Below are 26461 nucleotides of genomic sequence, written 5' to 3' on the forward strand. Positions count from 1 at the left end.
TAATTGTCAAGCGAACCATAGGTTCTCATGATCCGTGGCAAAATCGGGATAACGCGAGGAAGAATAACTTTGTCACAATAAAGAATATTTGGCCAAATATAAATCCGTATTTTATTACTCTTATTTGACCTACCTACTCGTATTGAGTCGTATTTTGCCGCCTAGTAGCCTCGAATTGGTTGTTGTATGTGGCTTTCCATAAATTAAGGGTCCTTATGCTTCAATAAGGACGTTTTCATCTGAAGTTGCAATAGAAATTGGAAAGCCACATTTTTACAAGCTTTTAGTTAGTTTCATCTGTCCCGGTTCCAATCAAATCATGCAAATTAAATTTGACCCACTTCCCGGGTGTTCAATGAAGCTGAAAATTTACATAAGTACATAATATGTAATATGGGCATAGAAGGTAGCATCCTATAGAAGTGGTCTACGCGTGCCTCCGTGAGGGACAAAACATACGCAATGCGACGCTATGATAGGTAGAATTTATTTGTTATGGTGGGCAACAAATAAATTCGACCAATCATCCATGCTAATTTACGGTGAGGAATAAAAAAAAATGTGAGACTGTGACAAGGACAAACAATAATAGCGCTTTCGCTGCTACTCCTACTGAAAGATACATAAGTCTATCCCGTTCTGTCAGTTATCCCCACCACTCATGCCCAATCCAGTTTAATACTAGATTCATGAATATGGGTGACAATACAATATTTTTATGGTACCATCGAGCTGATCTGATGGTGATGATACAGACAGTAGTCTTTTAAGTCTTTTTAACTTTGTGATAAAACAACGCAACTTAATTGTATTTGAAAATATTTAAAGAAAAATACAGTCAGAAATTCGAAATTTTGTTATCTAACCTCTCAATCACTCTTGCATATTCGAGCGATAAAGAGGCAAATAGCTGAGTTTCGATTTTCGCACTTCCCGGTAGGCCCCTTTGTAAACAAACCGCCTTGATGTATCAATGTCAAATTTTTAATTGTCTGTGAAAACTTGTCAAAAAAAAGTTTAAAGAAAAGGCAAAGAGTAGTATAATATATATAGCGCTGGCGGTACACCGAGAAATTCAGTAAAATGCTGCAAATGATGTTAAAGGTATGAAAATCGATACGAACATTTGAAACAATTTGACCTGAAGCACCAACAAATAAAAAAAACGAGAGGAGTTATGACGTCATCTTTTTTTTTATGGAATTTAAAAAAATATTGTACCTATCGTGTGTGGTATTAAACGAAAGGGCTTTCTGAGCCGATTCCAAAAATATATCACATCATTACATTTCAGTATTTTTTTTTTAAATAATACAATAAATAATTTTCAAAACATACCAAGTTTGGGTTTCTCCAGATACAATACCGTTAAAAAATGTTTTGTAAAATATACCTCAAATTTTATACTTAATATCCTCATATCTAATCCTAATAAAGCAATTTTGAAATTATTTACATTTAGGTTTTTTTTTTTAATTTTTCAGTTTTACAAAGTGTGATTATGAATCTCTCAATTAAATATTTAAAAAGAAAGCATAAAATTAATATATAACGTTTTTTTCAGAAAGTCGCTTATATCTCGGAATCTATAAGTCGTAGTAAAAATTGTCTATGTAAGAATTAAGAAAGAATTAACTGAAAAAACTCACCTTTAACGCCCCCCCTCTCCCGAGTTCTCCACCCCCACTCATTAGAACTTTTTCTTACTTAAAGCTTAGATATTACCAAAGGAACATGCAGTAGTATTTTATGCAACCGTTGTTTAAGAGAGGTCAAAAAAGGCGAGTGGCGTGAGTAAGTAAATTTAATAAAGACGCCACGAGTATTTTTTGAAAGTTAAACAACGTTGCATACAATACTTTTTCTACGACCAAGCGCTTACTTTGAAATGCAATGAAATAATAATAAAAATGGATGATGATGATTGTTTCATGTCCTAATGTGATAGGTTGTTCAGTGGGTGGGACTTTTAAGGGGAACGAAAATTATTACTTTTGCGCTACGACGCACGGTTTAGGAGATACAGCCCTGTAAATATTTCTCTTCCTTTTTTTTCTTTTTTTGTTTTTTAAATCTTACTTAGGGATTTCTTAAAGGGGAACGAAAATTTGATTATTTTTGCTCTACGACGCACGGTTTAGGAGATACAGCCCTATAAAGATGAAAAAAAAAATCGTACAAGTAACCAAAACATGTCTATGGTTCACTCGTCTGTCAGAAATGACAATTAAAATTAGGTTGGCAACAATGTATTCCATACAATATTTTTTAAGTGGTGATTACACGAAGTATCGTAAAAGTGCCAAAAAGATACTGCTAACTATAAGATAAGAACTATAGGGGGTTTAAAGGTGTGTGCACGACCCTTTAAATGACAAATAAAAGTACGGGAGTAGAAAAACCAAGTTTCAATACTCTTATTTTACCCGAATGACATTATTACTCGTATTTATTCATTCGGACATAATATTCGGACATTATATTCGGCAGGGCTATTATTACACTTTGTAAAATTGAAAAATTAAAAAAAAAATTAAATGTAAATAATTTCAAAATTGCTTTATTAGGGTTAGATATGAGGATATTACGGATAATTTGAGGTATATTTTACAAAAAAAAATTAACGGTATTGTATCTGGAGAAGCCCAAACTTGGTATGTTTTGAAAACTATTTTTATTATAATTTAAACAAAATGACTGAAATGTAACGATGTGATATATTTTTAGCATTGGCTCAGAAAGCCCTTTCGTTGAATACCACACACGATAGGTTTCTAATTTTTTTTTTTCATACAAAAGAAACATGACGTCATAACTCCTCTCGTTTTTTTTTAATTGTTGGCGCTTCGGGTCAAATTGTTTCAAATGTCCTAAAGATCAATCGTACCGATTTTCAGACCTTTAACACCATTTGCAGCATTTTACTGATTTTCGCGGTGTACCGCCAGCGCTAGAAGTCGGCAGCAAAGAGTAGTGTAATATATAGGACAGTCGGCAGTCAACGTTTGTTCCTAATAAATATAACATTGATGAATAAAGGCGGTTTCCTTCCGCGAAACCAATTTCGTTATGTGCCACCATTAAATTTCGCTCGGATATGCAAGAGTGATAGAGAAGCAAATACCTATATCGCAATTTCCCCCATTCCCCTTTGGATGGTTCTTGTTTGAGTTATAATAATGTCATTGTATGGAGGACTCAACCTTTCCGTTGCATTTTTAAAGTGTTTTTATATCGACATGACACTGGCTAAATGCCAAAAAAAAACCGCTGTCATAGTAACGAAAATAATAAACAACGTAATATACAAGAAAAATTGGAAAAATAGTATATGATAAATATGTAAAACATCATTAATTATCGAATTAAAATTACATACAACATTGTGTAAAAAAATTGAGGCAAATTATACAGCCCGATTATACGGGTTACATCTTGAAAAAAAAAATGATTATCTTGGAAAGAAGAGTAAATATACATAGGTGAACACAATGGTGAACAAAGGTATAGTAAAATAGGTAGGTAAATAATTCAGGGTTTGCTTGTCTGGTCCACGCATGCTGTACCTACCACGACCACGGCACGGCCGTCTCCTGCTAACTTTTCGCTATAATATTAAAATCATAGGTATTAGACCTATGATTTTACTATTATAGCGAACAAATATTTCATGTTCATGATCTCGAATTTAAGACTTTAGCTTAGATTTATGGCGTGCGGCCTAGCGCGCGTTGGGTCAGACTGTACGAAAGGGGGGGCTGGGACTTAGAATTTTTTTTGACAAAGTGGTATCATTATGACACTATTTTTAAATGATTGTAATGTGTAGATCACGTCAAAATAAGCATCTTTTATTGGAAAAACTTTTCTCTAAAATAAAAAATGGCCGAGTTAGACGCGACCAAAGATTGATGTTTTTAAAGGGAGCTGGGACTTGTAAAATTGTATTATTATAAAAACGTCGGTTCTGGCGCTTCGCCGGCCGCTGCCGCGGCACGCTCGCTTCGCTCGCTCGGCTCGCGCGCTGTATGGTCGCAGTTCTACCTAACACTCCTCCTCGCTTCGCTCGTCGTCGTACCTACTCCGACCTGCCTTAAAAGCCTGGCCTGCCTTAAGCTCTATCTCCGCCATTTTCAGTTTTAGTAAAAAGTTTTCCAAGTAAAAGTTGCTTATTTCGATGTGTTCTATACATTAAAATCATTTAAAATATATGTCATAATGACACCACTCTCAATGAAAATTTTTTAAGTCCCAGCTCCCTTTAAAAATATCAATCTTTGGAGGTGTCTAACTCGGCCATCTTTTATTTTAGAGAAAAGTTTTTCCAATAAAAGATGCTTATTTTGACGTGATATACACATTACAATCATTTAAAAATAGTGTCATAATGAAACCACTTTGTCAAAAAAAAAACTAAGTCCCAGCCCCCCCTTTGCTACAGTCCAACCGCGCGTTGCCTCTATGAGGAGCTGTCAAAGCGCTTTATATCTGTATGCTTCTGATGATGCGGATCAGCATTGTTATCCAGCGGGGCAAGCGGTCAGCCTGCAGGCCCTGCAGCCTTTCTGGGCACCCTACCGCACTTGGTAGGTCACTACCACGATTTAGGGCAAATAATTTATTTATAAGTTTTTAATAATATATATCTTATACCTTTAAACGAGCAATTCTTGTATATTTATTTATTTATTTATATGTATATATATTTCGGGGATCTCGGGAACGACTCTAACGATTTAGATGAAATTTGCTATATGGGGGTTTTCGGGGGCGCAAAATCGATCTAGCTAGGTTTTATATCTGGGAAAACGCGCATTTTTGAGTTTTTATATGTTTTCGAGCAAAGCTGGGAAGACATTAAGTTTTTAATTTAAGTGTTTTTATCATGTTTCATATTTAAACTTACAGATGTGGACCACCAGCGTGGTTTTCTTATTTCCTGTTACCAACCTGAAACACCATACCTACTTGAATATCAGAAAATAATCTATAGTGAAGAAAATTAAATAAAGTTTAATGCTTAAAAACTTTAATGTTTTATTAAAATTAAACGAAAAAAAAAATGTGTAAACTGAAATATAGCTGGTCAACCAAATCTTGTCAGTCAAAAAAGGCGCGTAATTCAAATTTTCTATGGGACGATATCCCTTCGCGCCTACAACTACATTTTTCAAATTTGCCGCCTTTTTCTACTGTCAAGTTCTGGTTGACCAAGTATAGATCTAATTTTTTTATTTGTAGTTGAATAACATATATGTATTTAATTTCCTTTAATTAAAAATCATCTCTGTGTAGATACATATTAAACAATAGGTACTTTTAGGTCTTGGTAAGTAATATAGCCAAATACAGTAGGTCTTATGACTATATTACTTACCAGTATTTGGCTACATTACTTACCAAGACCGGAGCCTGACCTGTCAGTCACCAACTATTTTGATGCTCTTTGTAGGTAGCATCAGAATAGTTGGTGACACAAAGTTACCAAGTTACTAAGGTAGGTACCTATATAGTAGGTAGTAGTAGTGCAATATTTAGTCAAAATATTTTGACTAATTTAGATTATTTTTATGCCAAAAAGGTAATACAAGCTATAGCTGGTCAAGCAGATCTTGTCAGTAGAAAAGGCGGCAAATTTGAAAAATGTAGGCGCGAAGGGATATCGTCCCATAGAAAATTTGAATTTCGCGCCTTTTTTACTGTCAAGATCTGCTTGACCAGCTATATTCATGTTCCACTTAGAAATAAAATACGGACTTTTCTGAATATATGGTTTACGAAATGTGTTAAGGTACAACTTGTGGTTTGTTAACGTGGATTAGAAATAGGCAGCTTGAGTTGAGAGAGGTTATGAGTAAATTGTTTAATTTTTTTTACAATTTTGAGCGTTTATAAGAGAATGTGTGGAGCAAGCATTATTTGACGTGTAGGTGTGGGTTCAACAAAAAGATCGCTTGTCAATAAGGCATTCTTGCTGTTAAAATTCAATTATTAATAGCCTTTATCGACCATCAGCAATGTAGTCCCTTTTTGATTGATGGAAATTGTCACGTAAGTTCCACTACTCGCCGCCGCATCGCCTACAGCGCATTCGTTGGTCTATCGCTCACAAGATGTCATTAATTCATGTAAACTTACGTACTGAAAAAAAAAAGTTTTACTCTTTGCTATAAATTACCCTTTCGCACGTCAAAAACTCCAAGATGGTGCCGAAGGTCATAGAGAACCAAGTCTACCTTTGGAATCATTACTTGTCAAAATTTGACATTAGCAATCCACAGTTAGGTGACAACCAAACCAAACCATTATAAACCTTAAAGTAATAATAAAACAAAGTTGTTTTTTGTTAAATTATTGTTTGTACCAAATGAACTTCAGCACTTGATGAACTTCAAATGAACTTCAGCAGTTGAATTTCAAATGACGCGAAATCTGACAGTTGTACATGTCGAATAAGGGCCCTGGTCATGGTCGCGGCTACCGCGGTGACCAGTGAAACCTGTGTCGAAACGTCGGTAAATAAAGGTAATTGAATAAATCTCGCGTTCGTAGGTATATAAATATCTGGGAGACCGAGCTTTGCTCGGAAAACTCAAAAATCAGCGTTTTGCCAGAAATAAGACCTAGCTAGATCGATGTTTCGCCCCCGAAGACCCCCATATAGCAAATTTCATCGAAATCATTACAGCCGTTTCCGAGATCCCCGAAATATATATATATATATATATATATATATATATATATAAGCGTAAATAAATAAACGAGAATTGCTTGTTTAAAGGTATAAGATAATAATAATGGTGGTAGAAGGTAGTCCAAGTAGAAGTTTCAAAGCCAAATCTCGTGCCGAGTAACAAGAGATACTTATTACGGCTCTAATTTGTGAAGCGCGTGCAACTACTTTATCTATACCTCTCGTTAACCCTTTGACCGACAAGAAACGTTAAAAGCCTCGAATCGTCAGTTGTCGCTTAGGGCCGATTATTATTATTGGGGTGTTTTGGGCCTTTGGAGTGCCACTTCGACCAAGTAGTCATCTATTGTGACGGCCCTTTAAATTTCACTACTAATGCCTGTTGAATCCAGGAAGTTCCAGATTCTTTGGGCCGTAATGCTTTGTACCTCATAGGGTTGCAATACGTGTCGCCCTAGGTAGGTACTTAATTCTTTTTGACTTAGGGCCGATACAGACGGACTGCAACCCACTGCAATTTGTATGGGAACTGCATGCCGACTGCGCGTCAACTGCAACGTCGGCGTGCAGTTCCTATACAAGTTGCAGTTGGGTTGCAGTCCGTCTGTACCGACGCTTATAAGCGTCATGGCGCATGTTGCCGAAGAAACATTCATGCTTGGAATTAAGGGTTATTTCATAGAAAAAGAACTGAATCTAACTAAATAGAGATGATTCAGATTCCGGTGACAGTATTGAGGTAATTTATAATATTTAGAACTTTGCAGAATTAACATTGCGACAAGAACGACGACACGCAACGAGTTTGTTTTGTTTTGATTTTAGTACTTATTAACTATTAGAATGCGGATTATGCAATTGTAGAGCGGAGAGTGTTATCTTAAATCCGCATCTGCGGATGTGAGCCTTTTAATATGCGCATCCGCATCCGCGGATGTCAAAAAATCCGCACCCGTAACATATATCCCTGCTTTTCAGTGACGAAACAGCGCGCTATTTGGCCACGATTAACCTAAATAATAAGCTCTACTTCCCTTCGCTCGTCACGTTTACGTACACTAGCGTTAGATAACTAGGAAAAAATGCGTTTTTTCTAATAGCGGGTTTTCACGGTATTAACATTATATAAGTATTCTATTTTAAATACATTTCCTTAATGATTAGCAACCGGATATTCAATAAAACTTCCATCCGACTAGTTAACGGAACAAAAACAAAGTACCTACGCCATGTAAATAAACCTTAAATACCCCAAATTCTGTTTAATTAAAGACAAAAGCTTTTGTGTCTCGAAGTTGAAAAAGTTTTAAACAAGAGTTTGAGGAAATTACTCACTAAATTGTTCCTTTATGGCTCCAAAACTTTAAACATTGTGTTAATATTATTGATTAACAGTTTTTGTTTGTTTTTATTGACTACTGTACCTACTTTTAATGTGGTACATCAAAATCGTATTTTTTATTATACTCCGTTCATTTTTCAGATTAGAAATAAGGTAAGGTAAGGTAGGAAAGAATATAGGTATTATTGTACCACATAGATTCGATATCATAGGAACCCTATCATTTCGGAAGAATAATTTGATTACCACTACTTTTGAGGTTAAAAAAATTATAATGTTAATAAAACGGGGTATAGATAGATCGGTGGCCGAGTGTCTCTGTTATTCTACTTTCAATAGATTCACCCCGGAGCTCGCGGATCCAAATCCTCCAATGAGTTTTTAGGAATTTACCGCTAGCTTTTCGGAGAAGGAAATATCGTGAGGAAACCTGCATAATATGCTTTTTTATAATTCAAATGTGTATGTGAAGTCTCCAATCCGCGTTGGGCCAGAGTGTGAACCATCCCAAGCCCTTTCGCGCAAGAGAGGAAAGTGCCCAGCAGTGGGACGTATAGGCTGAATTATTACATTATTATTATTTTATTAGGCAACTATATAGAAAATAAATTGTACGTTAAATTTAATAGATATTACTACAAGATCTAAAATCTAGACTCGTCATCAAAAATTGGGGAAGTTATGCCGATACCGGTGCCGATTGACTAAAGTAGATAGTACATAAAGTTCACTCGAATTCAAAGGGAATCTAAAATACCACGTGTATCGAAAATTTCACTTCAAGTCGCTGCTTATAACTACCTAATATTTGATCGTTTGCCTTTGTGTAATTAGTTTGAGATCAGAGACGTGTAGATTAGAGAGGATTTGGAGAGACTATTGTCTTGGAAACATCACAGTCAAACGAGTGCGTCCAATAGAAATTAAATCATAAACGTTTAAGACTAGGTTCCTTTTCGCTCAAACGTTATGCGAGGGAAACGAGCTTGTGATGGTTATTGGTCATGTGTCGATACTATAAGCCTATTGGCTTACTCCGACAGTATTATTTCCAACCTATCGTCGCTATACTTACTCAACCTCATATCTGCAACAATCATTTGATGGAAATGTCGCTTTTCTTTCATTCGGAATACGGCTGTTTTTGTCATCAAATGAGTGTTGCAGATACGAGGTTGAGTAAGTATAGCGGCGCTGTGGAACTTACAATACTTATTATACTCGTAATTAAGCGTCTTTCTTTCTTTGCTATGAGTATGAGTATGGTGTATAGATTTTCAATTCACCAGGAACAATTATGTATTTATAGGTTCGTACCTGTATACCTACTAAAATTTAAAATGCCTCAAATCAGCCGGAGCATACCTATGTCGCCTTAATTTAATTGAGATTTAGGTATATGGGTGTCCAGTGGCATAATAATTTGAAACTGAAAAATCCAGACAAAGGGATTTGTACTCTCGTGAGTGTTGCGTACTGATTAATGACACTGTACCTATATATTGAGGAGTATCTAAAAAACGCCATTCTTTTTTCAGTAGGAGATGTTTTTAGGGTTCCGGACCTCAAAAGGAAAAAACGAAACCCTAATTGGATCACTCGTGCGTCTGTCTGTCTGTCCGTCCATCTATCACAGCCTATTTTTTCAGAAACTAGGTACTTATGTTGTACCAATTAAGTTAAAATTTGGCATACATATGTAAATTTGTGACCTAAAGATGGACGTGTAACGTAAATAAATTAATTTTAAATATGGAGGCCATTTTTAATTTTCTGAGAATACAATAAGAAAATTAAAAAATAAAGTTTTTCAAACTATATCGTGCTACATATCAAATGAAAGAGCTCATTGTAAGAATCTCAAATATATTTTATTTTTATAATTTTAGGATAAATAGTTCAGCAGTTATTCAAGAAAATAGGCAAATAATGACCATTCCCCCCGAAACTAATGGGTCTTAAACTTTAAAAAAAATACACAAAATAGTTCTTTACCTATAGATGACAGGAAAACCTATAAGAAATGTGCAGTCAAGCGGGAGTCGGACTTAATGTACGGAACCTTTAGAACGCGAGTCCGACTCGCACTTGGCCGGTTTTTTTATTGACAGATATCTCGTTACGCCACAGCTGCGACGCCGGCGGAGCGACACATATTGTTTCACAACGTACGAGATCGCGAGGTTTCTCGCTATATTTTGTCGAGCAAAACGTGGAGCGGCGTTGGAACCTCACATTTGGAATCATTTTGATATCATCCTGACTCGTATTTATGTACCTACATATATTTCCCAGCCTAGTCGGTAGTAAGCATGCCTACAAGCTGGAGGTTTTATTTGAATCCCAGTGAGGACATTTATTTACCTGTTTATTACTAATATTTGTAGCTGATTTAGTTTATGTTATCTTTGTGTCTAAATAGGTATTATAAGTATTTATTATATCGTCGTCTTGTCCCCATAGCACAGACTTCGGTCAGATTGGAACTAGGCCGATATATGTAAGATTGTCCCCAAATATTTATTTTTATATTTGTAGGAGCGAGATGTAACTACTGCGATTAATGTCAAAATGCGATCAAACGAAAAGTACTTGATTGATTACGCACTGCTATTGGACAAATTATTACACTACGGCTTCACTGGTAGTTTTCATGATACCATTGTCTCGTACTTAAACAATCGTAAACAATGTACTTACGTCCACAACACAAGGTCTGAAATGGAGCATATTGGCAATAGCTCTGTCCCTCAGGGCTCCGCGACCGGCAACAACCTGTTTTTAATCTTAATTAACGACATCACATCTGCCTGCGCCGATCCAGATTACGTAATGTTTGCGGACGACACGTGCATTATTGTTAACGCTGATAAAGTTAAAAACTTAAAATCCAAATTGTCTAGAACAATGCAAAAAATTGCTATGTGGTTCTCAGCTAACGGAATGTCATTAAACTTAGAGAAAACAAACATAATGCACTTCAAACTAAAACATAAAGAGGACGCTCTGTCAAACATTGCCATTGATAATATTCCAGTGCCTCAAGTCCAAGTGACTAAGTACCTAGGCTTCATGATAGACTCCGGACTCACGTGGGCATCCCACATCGACCATGTATGTAACAGACTAGCCTCAGCGTGTTATGCACTATCTAGGCTAGCTCCTACACTATCCATTGATAACCTCAAGAAAGCTTATTTTGGATATTTCCACTCCATCTTGATACAAGGAGCGGATCTGTGGGCCACATCTGCTGACCGTGACAGACCTTTCAAGCTTCAGAAACGAGCACTGCGAATTATTGCGCGTGAGCCGGCTGATTACCCCGCAAGGGATCTGTTCAAACGTTATAAAATCTTGACTCTGCCCAGTGTATACATCTTAACGGCTTGCAAGTACGTAAGAGCTAACCACCATAAATACTTGGCGTACGGATTCAGAAGCGAGAGGTGTCGCGCGAAAAATCGTATAATCGTCTTCCATTCGATATTAGAAACTCCACTAGTGAGGCAATTTTCACAAAAAAATTAAAGAGCTTGCTCATTGAACTAGCGTGTTATAACGTCAATGAATTTATGTAGTTACTAAATTAAACTAATGATGTAAGTAATAGTAATTTAATTAATTACATTAATACAATAATGAATAATGTAAATATAAATATATAAATTATGTACCTGCCTAAATGTATGACGTGTAAAAACATTGTATTTGTTTTACCAATAAATAATCTGAATCTGAATCTGAATCTGACTTACAGACGCTGCTCCCGGTGTCAATCTTGAGCTTCAATTTCCCATTTCACCGACCGACTATTTAATTTTGATAGGGTGAGTAAAGAACACCAACATGTGCGTTACGCATAAATGCAAGAATCGTTCTAAAAAAAAACGAGTAAGTTTATCTTAACCGTTACAAACTGAAATATTCTTACGTCACCAGCACCCCTAGCACATTACTGGCGCGACAGTATCTCGCGACCCGTCTTATTCTATGTTAATAAAAGAGGGACGTGTAGTCTATCTCGCCGCGAGATACTGTCGCGCCAATCATGTGCTAGCCCGGCTGAATAGACGAAAGCCGACAAATGATTCGCATTCATCTAACCTGTTTCAAATTATAGAAATGGAGAAGGCAATTATGCCCTGAACCCCTATAAACGTCGGGCGCTATTGTGTATACACCCACTTAAAAGGCTATTCATATAACACTATAACTAATTACTACGTAACGTCTCCGTTAACCACACGTGACCTACCATGACCAGTTTAGCTTGAGCCCTCGTAGCATAGGAAATATAGACCCAAAGAGGCCAAGCGGATGGATATTCCTTACGGTGCCGATGGGTAGTTGGGTACGTGTCATCCGCTTTCATTGGGGGTAAAATAGAGACGCGACCGTAATTATATTAGACATTTCGGTCGTGTACGGCTATAAATAGGCTCTGAGAAAAAGATTTATAAGGTCGCTACGTAGTACGCAAACAAAGGGTGCATGGCTCATTATCCTATTACCTTTGTGTATTTAAATTATACAATCACGTTTAATTACCTATCAAAAATGTAAAATTATAAAAAAACAGAATGAGCAACAACAAAAACATGGCGCTAGTGCAGGGTGGAGGTCGACAGGTTAGGTATAGCTGCACCGTCATTGAGACCGAAGAAATGTTGGATGGGTTTGAATTTGTGCCGTGTCCCACGGATACACATGCTGGTGGCTCGGATTATCGAAATCATAATTTTGGATCTTAGCCAGCCCATTACTACGCTGAGGGATCTGTCCCAACGGTCAGCGATGGCTTCACCGAGATGTTTGATCAAGGTGGACATTTGCGGAGCGAAGACTCCATCGATCTATTACCTACTTATGTAGGTACCTGTATACAGCAAAGGTGGGGATAAAAATTACATTACATACTTAATATAAACTTACATTAAGAATGATGAGAAAGAAATCCAGCGTAAACAGGAACGAAGTGACCGGGTTGAAGTTTAGCTGAAACAGAAAAACCGATTGTACGCTGTGTATCGCCGTAGTTATGCATGCCTATATAAAAAGTTAAGGTGACAGTCCATTTCCAACTGCAGCTGCACTACTGCTGCGGCGTTACTGGTGCGACATTACTGCAGCGGCGATAGCGGCGGCGACTGCTGCTGTTGCGTCGTGCAGTCGCAGCAGCGTTCGTGTTGCTTGTCAATCAATGTCAGTGTCAGACGTATAAATAAAAATACTAATTTACTTTCGTATATTTTACAAGAAAAAGCAAGTTACAATAATGCTACATGCTAACGAAAAAGAAGACCAGATTGCCTTTCTACGGGAGTCAGAGGCAGTCTAAGACAGCTACCAATAAAATCTGATACTGAATTGTCGTTGTGATTCAGGGAATATTACCGATTAAATGAAAAGCAATTTAACGGTGTTTGAGGCTTAATAATTGACTAAATACACCCAAATTACCTAAATGAAATTAATGCAGAGGAAAAATTACTTAAGGTAAGCTAACATTTTGAAATTATCTTCCCCATCTTTTTGGCTAAATGCGTGACGACCGCAACAGCACACAGCAACCCGACGTGAGCGAGACTCATGTAGCTTGTGAAGCATACGGGATGTGCACTTGATCCACCTACATCACGTAGGTACGTGATCCAGCCAAATCCAGCCGGCAGTGTCAGTCAGTGGAGAGTAGGTAGGTACTCGGCCGTCAGAAACGTGCGGGTACTGCCGGCTGGATTTAGAAGTCTGCGATAAACGTCCCCAGGTAGGTTCTTTTATGGTCTTTCATTGGTTTCCGCAAAGTGATTGGTGGGTTCCGGAGAAGGCGATGTGACACGTCGTTCGGTATTAGCAAAATATTACAGACTTATCTTTCTGAGGTTCCATATTAAAGCAATTTTACTTTCTTCAGGTACCTAAAGGTATAAAGGTATAAATTAATAAATGCGTTTGAAAGTGCTATAATTGAGCAACTTACACTTCATATTTTATAGTCCAGTCCCAAATTGAAATCTTATAATTGCTCTTGTGTTGCAGGTGGTCATGGGAGATGGCGCTCTTGACAGTAACAGTTAATGACCAGACCATGTAAAACTTGACGGGCCAGACAAGAAATCCTTTATGAAGAAAGCTTTTTCGTTGACTTTGGGTGATATAAATAACTTTTAATAAATTAATCTGAATAATAAATATTTTCCTCGTGTTGGTGTGATGATCCGTGTTGTAGGTACTCTGCAAAGTTTATTTAACCTTCAAGCCTTGAAACCACCGCAACTGTCAATATTTAAATTTTTTCAACCATTTGCTTCTCTCGTGAATCAATTTGGTTTTAAACAAAGCTTTGCCCCTAATACCTAGGAAAATATAGTTTGGCCAGGGACTGTCTCATTTCAAACATAGACAGAGAGAAGCATATTACATTTGTCTTAGGCTAGTACTAACACCCAAAAGAAATCGATGAGTAGAGTTTTCTTTGTTCATATTTACTGGCAAATTGGGTTTGCCAGGCTATAGTTAACTCTCCGGATTTGACGCTCTCTTTCTGGTTTCCTACCTCTTTGTGATATGGCTCAAAATAGATTAACAAAAAATTAACAGTATAGGTAGAATCTGTGCCCAAAGAGAAGTCGTGAAATGTATGTCGCCCAATACATTCCACGACTCTTCTCTTTTCGAACAGACTTTACTATCGGGATTGTTTATCCTTGGGTGTTATAAACTCCTTAGAACGTAGTTGGTTATATCCTCTTTGCTTAGAACTACTGATATCTGTGACCAAGACATTTCAGTGCAGTGACAGATTTGACGTGCGGTCTGCAGCCGCAGTTGCAAGAATCACCAAATGCGCGAAAATCACCATGCTGCGTGCAGTCCGGCTTGTCATTCATTTTACTATGGAATTTGACAGTTAGACCGACGCGTTCAGGCCGCTGCAGTAGTGTCGGAGCAGTAGTGCAGCTGCGGTCGGAAATACGTTAAAATGACCATATTACATGCAGTCGGTATTGTCATTCAATTTACTATGGAAATTGACAATCACACCGACGCGTTCAGGCCGCCGCAGCAGTGTCGGAGCAGTAGAGCAGCTGCGGTCGGAAATACGTTAAAATGACCATATTACATGCAGTCGGTATTGTCATTCAATTTACTATGGAAATTGACAATCACGCCGACGCGTTCAGGCCGCCGCAGTAATGCCGGAGCAGTAGTGCAGCTGCAGTTGGAAATGGAATGTCACCTTTATGAGTTGTCCCGATCTGTGGAACTTAAGCTGTCGGATGTACTTGTACCTAATTATATAAATTTATTTTCACATCACCTATTCGGAAAAGGGCTTTTGTCTTCCCTGCTAGGAGGGATCAAAGTGTAAATTTTCTGTTCTAGGACACATTTTTTTTACTTTTTTGCACTATTTTTTTTTGCATAAATTATTTAAAAAAATAATATTTCCATTTTGGGCGTTATCATTTGAATCCCTCACAAAGCTCAGGATTCTATTTTAGAATTATAAAATTATTGGCTTCGTTCAGAATTCAATGAACGACCACGCCGTAAATATATGTCATTTTGCTCCCTTGTGACACAATCTATTATTTTTCACGGGTCGTTTCATATACGTACTAAATACGTTAAATGTTTTCAATTCAATTCAGTTCTGTACAAAAAAACTTAGGCGATTCACGGCGCGGCTAATATATGCCGCAGTGAACTGAGAATCAGATTCAACTTTGTATGCAGGCATGCATGTGCAATTTTTGTGCACCTCAACGCGCTCAAAACGCCTGATAAGTCGCTTCGCTTACCGCGTCAGTGTGTATCGCCTACAACAACCATTTTATAAGATTATTCGTATGTAAAGTACATTAAATGGAAAAGTCATAGAGTGATTTCAACACTACCCTATGTTTTTCTTATTAAAGTCATACGTAGGTAGGTAGGTACATATTATCTACAAATCTACATCGTTTGAGTCTGTGCGGAAAGAGAAGAGTCGTGGAATGTATGGGGCCCAATACGTTCCACGACTCTTCTCATTCCGCACAGACTCTAATAAGATTTGTCCAGCGGTGGCTGCATGGTTGCATTTTTTGCCTGTCACCGTGCCTGCCAAGGTCTATCTAAAAAGTATGTAAGTGCGAAAGTGACAGACATAATGACAGGCGATAAAAATGCAATCATGCTGCCACCGCAGGATGGGAATGGCTATCACCGTTGCCTATTCCTTTCTTAATACTAATTTTACATTAGTACGACGCCGACAGTTAAGGCGTCATAAGTTCGAAGGGCCTAGCCAAGATTACTATCGATCGCAGATAACGAAACGCTATTGTCTCTCTATCGCTCTTCCGTATTAGTGCGATAGAGACAGATAGCGTTTCCTTTTTCGGCTTATTAAAAGTCAACAAGTATGTAGTGTAGGCTCAACGTCCACTTGTCAGTTAACATGAGTTATGATCCTCTTGCGTAGTGCTCTCAATAAAATATAACATCGATCGGGTAATTGCTAGTTCAGCCCCTCATTTATAATTAAAAATTAGAGGTATGTTTATGAGAATTGTGAGTAAGGGCCCGATTCGGATTTTGTAATAGATATCTATTAGACATCGCCAAGATACGATAACGATATGTTTAAGATCTAACCTGTCAAATTTGACATTTCCGCGATTCTGGAGATACTTTTGAACGATTTCCACAAGATATTACTTAGAGATCTTATTCACATCTAATAGATATCTAACACGATCTATCGTAAAAGTGACATTGGTTGCCCGAATTGCGCTGCAAAAGAGAACTAGTTGAAATCTAAACTATAACGTATCTAGAATGGATCTAGTACGTGTCGTCTCTTGTGAATATCTTGAAGTTCGAATACGGCAGTTCATTATAAGACGTAAATATAAACTGTTGTAATATCTAACATATAAAGAGACGTTTGAAAGTTAACAGAATAGGTTAAACCATCACTACTCTCTCAACTTCCATAAAAAATATGTCACATGCATTTCTTAATTGTATTTATCTACACACAAATCCTAAACCCACTATGATGCGTTCATAGACCGCAAATTACGTTCAGTTTATCTTTTACAGTATGTATAAAATTAGTAGTTTAGTTGTTTATAAACTAACAATAACCTCGTGTAAAATGAACGATCAGGATATTTCGGAGACGCCACCTTATATCCGCGAGTTCTGGGACAAAGAAACGATGCTGTAATGCTGGTCGTAACATGCAGTTCCTGAACACATCATAGAGAGATTATAATATGTGTGTAGATAAAACAGTGTAAGTAACGGTGCCATAATTAGACATTAAATCACTCGTGTGATCCTTTTAGGAAACTCACTCGTTTCATATGTAACCCACACTCGTATTTTAATGCCTTTCATTATGCAGCAGTCACATAAAATACTATAATTTGTTTTTACGACAAACAATTGTGCCAAATCTTGTAATAATTTTCATCATTAACTTATATGCTTCTACTTATTCGACTGACATTTAGGTAGAGTTCTTTTAAGCCAAATTTGAACCGGCTTGAATAAAACAAAGTGAAGGAGTGAGATAAACATTTGACATAATTACGAGTATAACATCGCCACACTTTGTCATTGCAATGCCACGCAGAGTTCGCTTGGTCTGACTCTGATATGATTTCAGAAAATACTGCCTTTATGTGAGTGTGGTTAATATATCGTCTCAAATAAACCTCTTTCGGCAAGTCTCGCCATTAATATTAAATAAGAATCAAATACGAGACTTGTTGTTTTTGTATTACCAGTAAGCGAGCTACGATTTGTAACACGTGTATAAATAAAATAAATACCTAGTATACCTACTATATGCTAGCCTATTTGAATAAGAAATATATTTTTTAATATATTACCTATTGAGATATACATATATGAAATACATTTCACAACGCCATTTATCAATTTTTTAGACCTCAGTTCGGGCTGATATTTATTTTCCTTCTTCTTCCCTAATTTAAATGTAATGGCGTCATAAATATCATAACGCCAGTTTATACACAAGCGGAAGTGGATGAGTTTTTTAGGTATTAGAAAGAAATAAAAGTGAAGTTGGTGTGCAGAGCACTTTAATAGGATAGTGGACGGGATGGAGTGGACGGCCATACAATCGTAGTCCCCAATTTCCTCTCTGGATTTAGTAATTGTTATAAGAATTATGAACCTATAAAACTTGTATGCATATTTGTTTTCAAACGAAGAGTTGTAGACATAGCATATGAAACTACACCGAATTGTCTAAAAATATTTTCCATAATCCAGAGCGGAAAATATGGACCTTTGTATGAAGAAGCGGACCTCCAATATAATCTTAAGTAGCTTAGAGATGTATCAACATAATAACATTTCATTTTAACTATTGTGTGTGTGTGCGTGTGTACACTGTACAGGTTGGGGTAATCATCCCTATATGTACGGAACAATGTGACGAAAAGGGAAACCATACCCCTAAAGTGTTCATTTAAGTTAAAAGTGATTTATAAAATTATAACGATACGTAGGTACACGAAACAAAATTATTTTTGTTTGATGTATGAGTGAAATGAATATTTAAGCTTGTGCCCAATGAAATGTATACCTACCTACTTATTTACTTATAACCCTCAGATCTTTTGGTTTCAAACAACCTCATATTAAGATGTGTGCCCTATAAATCTACATAGTAAATCGATGAATAAATAAATAAAAAGAAACATTTATACGCGATTGTTCTATGCGATAAACGCGGCGTTAAACGCGATGCGTTTGTCGCACACCATTTTACATCAGATAATCGGCATACATTATTTTACGCGGCAAACGCAGCGGTATGGCGGTTAGCGCATTGTCATTTTTCCTACATTCCGTTGATCGCATCAATCGCATGCGATCAACGCTGCGTTTGTCGCATGAAACAACCGCGCGCTTTAGTTAAGAGTATGTTTAAATGTAATACATTTTTGGTTAGCTACCGTTGATAACATACGAGTACCTATTACGGGGACACATAATTCATTGTAAACGTTTTATATGGCGAGTATAAAGTTACAGATGGCTATTTTATCGCGTTATTCTTAAGGGCTCATTTAGACGGCCCGCGAACTCGCCGATACGATTTTAGTTACATTGTGGACCTTTGAGGTTACATCAATTCTGCCGATCGATCAAATAACGCACTGTAATGAAACTCGCATGCGGGTTCCCGCACCGTCTAAATGAGCCCTTAATAATATATATCTGCCAGTGTAGCTTTAAACATCGCGGTATTATCTATTTAATTATAATTATTATTTACACGGGGTATTTTCCAGGGTATACTAATTGTACTATGGTAAATAATATGTAATAATGTAGATCATTGTAATCAACTTTTGCTAAAGGACCAATCCTGAAAAGATGAAAAATTAAATTAAATAGCTAATTTTTAATGTTTCGTACAAAACTTTATTCACCGAACACTGCGTTTTTTTAACCGACTTCCAAATCTAAAAGGAGGAGGTTATCAATTCGGTTGTATTTTTTTTTTATTTTTTTTATTTTTTTTTATGTTTGTTACTCCATATCTCCGTCATTACTGGACCGATTTTGATTTTTTTTTATTGTATGTATATGAATACAGATTGGTCCCGTTTTTGTCAAAACCCAGTTCTGATGATGGGATCCATGAGTAATCGAGGGAACTCCTCAAATCTTAAAGGCATACATATAGTGATTTTTGTGTTTTTATCAACAAATCAAGCATATACATTTAAAAAAGTGACATTTGATGAAGTGGAACTGCTGATGATGATCAGAACGGAACTCTTCAACGACGCATAGTACACGTTTGACGATTTGTCCTCTTCGTTATGTTTGTTAAGCAAGTTAAGTTTTTAAGCCACATTTTTGTCAAGCTCGAGTTCTGATGCTGGGATCCATGAGGAATCGAGGGAACTCCTCAAATCTTAAAGGCATGCATATAGAGATTTTTGTATTTTCATCAAAAAATTAAGCATTTTCATTAAAAACTGTCGCATTTGATGCAGTGGAACTGCTGATGATGATCATAACGGAACTCTTCAACGACGCATAGCTCGCATTTGGCGATTTGTCCTTTTCGTTATGTTTGTTAAGCAAGTTAGGTTTTTAGGCACATTTATGTCAATCTCAAGTCCTGAACATGGGATCCATGAGGAATCGAGGGAACTCCTCAAATGTTAAAGGTATAGAATTTTATATATTTTCATCAGAAAATCAAGCATTTACATTACAAACTGTGGCATTTGATGAAGCGGAACTGCTGATGATGATCAGAACAGAACTCTTCAACGACGCATAGTACACGTTTTGTGATTCTGAATTTCGATTTTGACTTGGATTGGGCCCCGGACTCCGGACTCGGACCCGTACTCGGACTCGGACCCGTACTCGGACTCGGACCCGGATCCGGACACGGACCCGGACCTTGATCCGGAAAACCACTATGATACCTAAACTAAACAAACCACTATGATTACCATAAAATGTATACATATTACCAAATAAAGTATAAGCGCCGTTAAGTGGGTCCAGGCTAGTAGTTAGAGAAGTCGGTTTTTTTCTATTAAAGATTATTCTTATAATGTTTGTCCATCGTAAAAGTAGTTCATAATGATCTCATATTCGAGTACGGGCGAACGTTGAACAACCACCTACACCTAGCCCACTGAACATCTATTACCGAATCTCCGCAATGTAGGAGGGGCTTGAGGGTCTCCGTAAAGTTGCTATAGATCTCATCTCGATTGCACCTCCCACGCTAGCATGATACAAAAGGCAAAATACAGTATATAATCGGCTCAGCCAACCATAGAGAATAAAATGTATTATTTCCATCCTAGTAACATTACCTAAAAAATCCAATTTTATTTATAGGGTTACGATTTTTTTGTATTAGATAGGCTTATTTCATGTATAACGTAGATCTTATAAGATAAGGACGCTTTAGGCATAAAAACGCCACGATTTGTGCTGATTTAAAGAGATGGTGGAATTTGATTTTAATTTTTAACGTAAATATATTTTTTGTAACACTGATTTCATGAATGCTGCAAAACAAGTTAGGTAATTCATATATATTGAAGTGGCCTATTATTTATTATTATTAGTGGTACTTACCGTTTGTAAGTAGAAGAGATAGACCAGATTGACCATCTCCACCATGGTTTCAAGTACCATGGCCACGACCCAGGGAAGCAGCATGAATTTGAGGTCCTGCAATCAATTGTAAAATTACAGTAAGAGCAATACAATAACGGTTGACATTGTATTTTTTTTACACAGTGACCCATTACCCATGTATATGTAGATATGTAGAATTAAAACGAACAAATTAAATCGTTTGTCCTTATCTGTCATTTTGACTTATGTATTTGTAAGAAAGGGATAAACTATAATTTAAGGCCGTGCATCGAAAAATAACAGGATCTTAGAAACGTGGCAGTGGCTAGCCCCGGAAACAAACAGTAGTGATTTTCGGATATATGTTTCTTGACTATATGATAAGTGATTTCGTAGTAGTCGAAACACGAATGCTTAAAATTTTCTCGATAGAAAATAAATCCAAACTTACGTGTTCATTTTTCGGTTTTAGCTTCGTGCAACTAGAAAACACATCCATATCCAGCACAATCCACCTTACAGCAAAGGTTTTAATCTCGTCTTAACTTTCAAAGAACTAAATATTAACTTATTATCCTTTACCGATGGATTTATTATCGATTTTTGATTTTATGAATTCAACAGCAAACGCCCATTTTACGCAGTTCGGTTTCTCTTTCTGTCATGCGTCAAAGTCATAAATGCATCCTTTATGCCAGTAATGTTAGATGGCCGTCGTGCCTCAAAGAGGTAAGACCTATGTCACTTCGCGCAGCGCTCCGAATTACGTAAAATTTTAATATCCAATAAACGTTGAGTCGTAACTCCATTGAGTAGTAACGGAAACGGAGGTAAACCTATGATGGTGCCTTCTTACAGGCCTATACGTTACGCATGTGTGCGTGTTTGCTTAGCTACGTCATGCTACGTCGAAATCTATACTCTTTGTCAGTTACAACGGGTTAGGAAATTTCGACAGATATTGAAATGTATCGGTAGCTGTTTGGTATTTAGCCATCAGAATCTAACCGTAACTTTTTGCTTTATTTTTGTTTGAAAATAAAATATCTATAAGAATATATTTTTTGCTTTTTTTCTATTGTAATGATAAAAATAAATCTAGTATGTTTCATGCTCAAATAATTTAAAATAATTGAATAAATATTAAAAACTAATTGATATTATTCGTTTTAATTATTATATTATTAAGTTTGTTTGAATAAAATATTTTATTTCAATAATACGAAAAGTTATTATATTTAAGTATCACTAAAAAAGGTCCCTACTTACAAAAACTCACTTGCACGGGCCGGGGTTCGAACCCGTGACCTTTTTGAAAGTCGCACGCCACTACAATTTCACATAAGTAATTTACAATGACATGATACCGTGGAAAAAGTGAATATTACAATGTACTGTGTTACTATCATTTTATAGTTTATTTTGGCTTGACAAGGAGGAATGAGAAAAACGTGCAGAGCGAGAGGATTAAATCTCTCTGTCCCTTTCTTAAAGTAGCCAATCCTAATTATGACATCTGTTTTGATATTAATTCTTTGAACATAATTTGTCGATGTTCTTTTCATCGAGAAAGATTTTTATTAAAAAAATGTGTTGAATTTATATGTTTTATTTATGTTTTTTGGCATAAATTTCATTATTTTGACAATTTTTTATTGTGATGACAAACGATTTGATGTGATGTGTGAAACGAACGATGTGATCAACGATTTATCTAATAAAACTTCATTTAGTCGAAAAAAATTGTTGTCTACTATACCGGGTGGAAAAAAATTATGGGCCCTGGAGGGAAAGTGCCTTAAAACCTTAAGTTTGCTCATTTTACTTAAATGAAACATTATTGTTTTTTAAAGAAACAACTGCATTCAAAGATTTTTGAAGTGAAAACTTCTTTAGCGGCGCTGGGCACTTTTTGAGGTGGGGAAAAAATGATAAACTCGAGACAGCGTAAGGCGATCACGTGACCGTAAGGTTTAGATGGCCACTCATTTAGATGGCATTTAAATCAATAAAGAAAAACTCAATGACATTACATGAAAAAGGTTATAATCTTGTACGGGCTGAAATACGAGGATCTCACAGTTACATTATAACTTTATATCACTCAAATATAAATAATATAATTCAATAAAGCTACATCTTGATGAAATCGCTAATAAAAGTGAACTCTAGTACTCGTGAATAAAACTCAAAATATCATGACCAAATATTAGATGCGAGGTCTGCAAGGTAACTTTACAATTTATATTCGAATTTAAAAAAAATTACGCTACAAATTTGAATTTAGAATTTTAAACAAGCTCACTGACCAGCAATTTCGGAACTAAAGTTTTTCAATAGAAAGGAGGATGGGTCAATTAGTTATTTTAGATTACAAAATTAGCGCATCAAAAAAATCAAAGTGCATAGAAAAAAGTCTCCTGAGTCATAATAAAATTGATGTCTCTTGGGTCACCAGAAAAGTCACCAGGGATAACGATGACCCAAAACACATTTAAAAGAAAATTTAAATTTTGTGTACTACCTACGAACATTTTTCAATAAACTATGTTTTTATAACATATTAGACCCAGGATAGATCTAATACCTCTTTTCGTACCCCGGATAAAATGGTCGGCGACTAAAAAAGTAACTGAAACGTTACGTTATTAGGTTCACGATGCCGCGTTGTACCCTTGCCTTCGTTGCGATATGTTTGGTAAGTCAGGAGACTTAAAAATGAGCCATGATTTTGGGACATACTAACAAATATTTTTTTGAATATACAGTGTGGAAAGTTAACTCGGGCCCTGGAGGGAAACTACCTTAAATCCTTGAGCTAGCTCATTTTACTTAAAGGAGACATTCCTTTACTTTTAAAAAGAAACAAAACTGCATTCAAAGATTTTCTAAAACTCGCTTGCCTCGCCCGGGACTCGAACCAACTAAAATTAAAAAAGCGGCCAAGTGCGAGTCGGACTCGCCCATGAAGGGTTCCGTATTTAGGCGATTTATGACGTATAAAAAAAAACTACTTACTAGATCTCGTTCAAACCAATTTTCGGTGGAAGTTTACATGGGAATGTACATCATATATTTTTTTAGTTTTATCATTCTCTTATTTTAGAAGTTACAGGGGGGGAAGGGACACACATTTTACCACTTTGGAAGTGTCTCTCGCGCAAACTATTCAGTTTAGAAAAAAATGATATTAGAAACCTCAATATCATTTTTGAAGACCTATCCATAGATACCCCACACGTATGGGTTTGATGAAAAAAAAATTTTTGAGTTTCAGTTCGAAGTATGGGGAACCCCAAAAAATTATTGTTTTTTTTCTATTTTTGTGTGAAAATCTTAATGCGGTTCACAGAATACATCTACTTACCAAGTTTCAACAGTATAGTTCTTATAGTTTCGGAGAAAAGTGGCTGTGACATACGGACGGACAGACAGACGGACAGACAGACAGACATGACGAATGTATAAGGGTTCCGTTTTTGTCATTTGGCTACGGAATAATATGTTACACACCGAAGGCCGTTTTGCGGTAGATCGTGTTAGATCTTATTTGTAGAGCCATAAGAGCGTGTCACATATTTTTGCGGCCGTCGAAGAGTAACTTATTATTGCAGGTGACTGTACCTATGAAAAATTCGAGGGTTAAAAAGCATTTCAACCAAAGCATTTATAATAATAACGACTATGGACGCCTGCAACCCCAGGGGTATTGTAACCTCATAACAATAAGGTTGAAATTTGCATTTAGTGACCCCAAAGTCAGGTGAGCGTAATCAAGTAAATCTGTTTTCATCATATTTTATCAAAAATAATCTCTTTTCTGTTCTTGTGCTATTTTCTTATTATCAATACTCTTAACTTATATGCTATCTACGCTGCTGCTTCTATGCTGTTAACATCTTCCAAAAACAACAATAAATATTTAGGTTTATTAATTAATTATTTTATTGTTTGCTATTATGAACAAGTAACAACGCCATCTGTTTCTATTTTTTCCGAATATAAGTTTCTGGCCGACCGCAGCGACCGCGTATAATGGTAGTTAACTTCTGTAACGTTAGATGGTGCTAAAAGGTCACACAAACTTCACGTGCGGCGCGAAGCGTTTCCATGTGTGCGTGTTAGCGGGGAGGGAAGAACTAGCGGGCGTGGTTTACAAAGCGCCAGACGCGGCTGCAGTAGGCCCTTAACTAAATCAGGCCCGTTTATGAATAAGGGTTTAAGGCTTCAAATTCCTTTTACTCTTAGTAGTAAGATGCGTTTCGAATTGTAGATTAATTTTTTTGACTATTAGTGTATGTCTAGATATGAAGCACAATTAGACTGGGACAGATATACATAAGTATGCAAACTGTAGGTATAGTTATATGTATATATTGGCTCCTGTTTTCTCGTCGCAAGAACTTATTTTCGGCTTTACAGCAACTTGAAGGACGAAACATCGTTGTTTAAGTTATGTAAATTTAATTAACGGTGAGATCGTCCAAATAGCCCCAAGGCGGGCCAAGGGGCAAGTCAACAGTTCGGAAGGCATAGACATATAGGTACTTAGATGGACCACTCAAACCGTCCATTCGTATCTTGATCAGGCAGGGCATTTCATATATATTTGTGGTTGAATCTGTTTCAGAAGTCGAATGATATAACTTTATTGAACTGCCTTTTAAAGGAATCCGTGACAAAGAACCAAAAATTTTTATGAACTAAGGATACCTCGTCCCTCAACTAACTCCGGTGGACTAACCACTCAACGCTGGGTTAGAAAACTAGGCAGCAATCGCCTTCGTAAAAACCTGCATCTGCAAATTCGTCTGATTTAGGTTGCCAATAAACCGAATCCCGGCAAGCTCCATTAGGGTAGGTACAACCGGGTCAAGCGGGAAATAATAACTCCAATAATCCACGTACATCACTCAAGGTTCGTTTTAGGATCTATTTAAATATATGTCTACGACAAAGACGGTAAGATCTGCCAAAGGGCTCCAATGGGCAGGTCGACTTGAAAATGAACGGATAAACACCAAATTAAGGTACCTATAAAATTAATCCACCGTAATTGTCTGCATGCCCCTAAGCTTTGACGGGGGAAATTATTTAAGTACGAGTTTCAAGTGCTCTCAGTGAGTTTTTGTAGTCAAAAGCTCTTTGATCATCCGTTTGTTTGATCGCTTTTAATGTGAAATACACGAAGTCATGATTCTTGATTCTCAGCGATATCTCAGTTAAGATAAAAAGGTTTTTTTCTTATGGAGCAAGTAAATAGAAAATAATTT

At 36.6% G+C, this 26461-nt stretch overlaps 1 protein-coding gene across 1 annotated transcript in view; it reads right to left on the reverse strand.

Moving 5' to 3' along the window:
- Positions 1-26461, reverse strand: part of LOC134661915 (uncharacterized) — a 77024-nt gene that overhangs the window by 33740 nt on the left and 16823 nt on the right. Inside the window, exons 4-5 of the mRNA XM_063518163.1 lie at positions 21186-21281; positions 12972-13034 (exon numbers count right to left, since the gene is read on the reverse strand). Of these exons, the coding sequence (XP_063374233.1) occupies positions 12972-13034; positions 21186-21281 (159 nt within the window). The remainder of the gene's footprint in view (positions 1-12971; positions 13035-21185; positions 21282-26461) is intronic.

This window comes from Cydia amplana, chromosome Z (genome assembly GCF_948474715.1).
Source record: "Cydia amplana chromosome Z, ilCydAmpl1.1, whole genome shotgun sequence".
NCBI classification, from domain to species: domain Eukaryota; kingdom Metazoa; phylum Arthropoda; class Insecta; order Lepidoptera; family Tortricidae; genus Cydia; species Cydia amplana.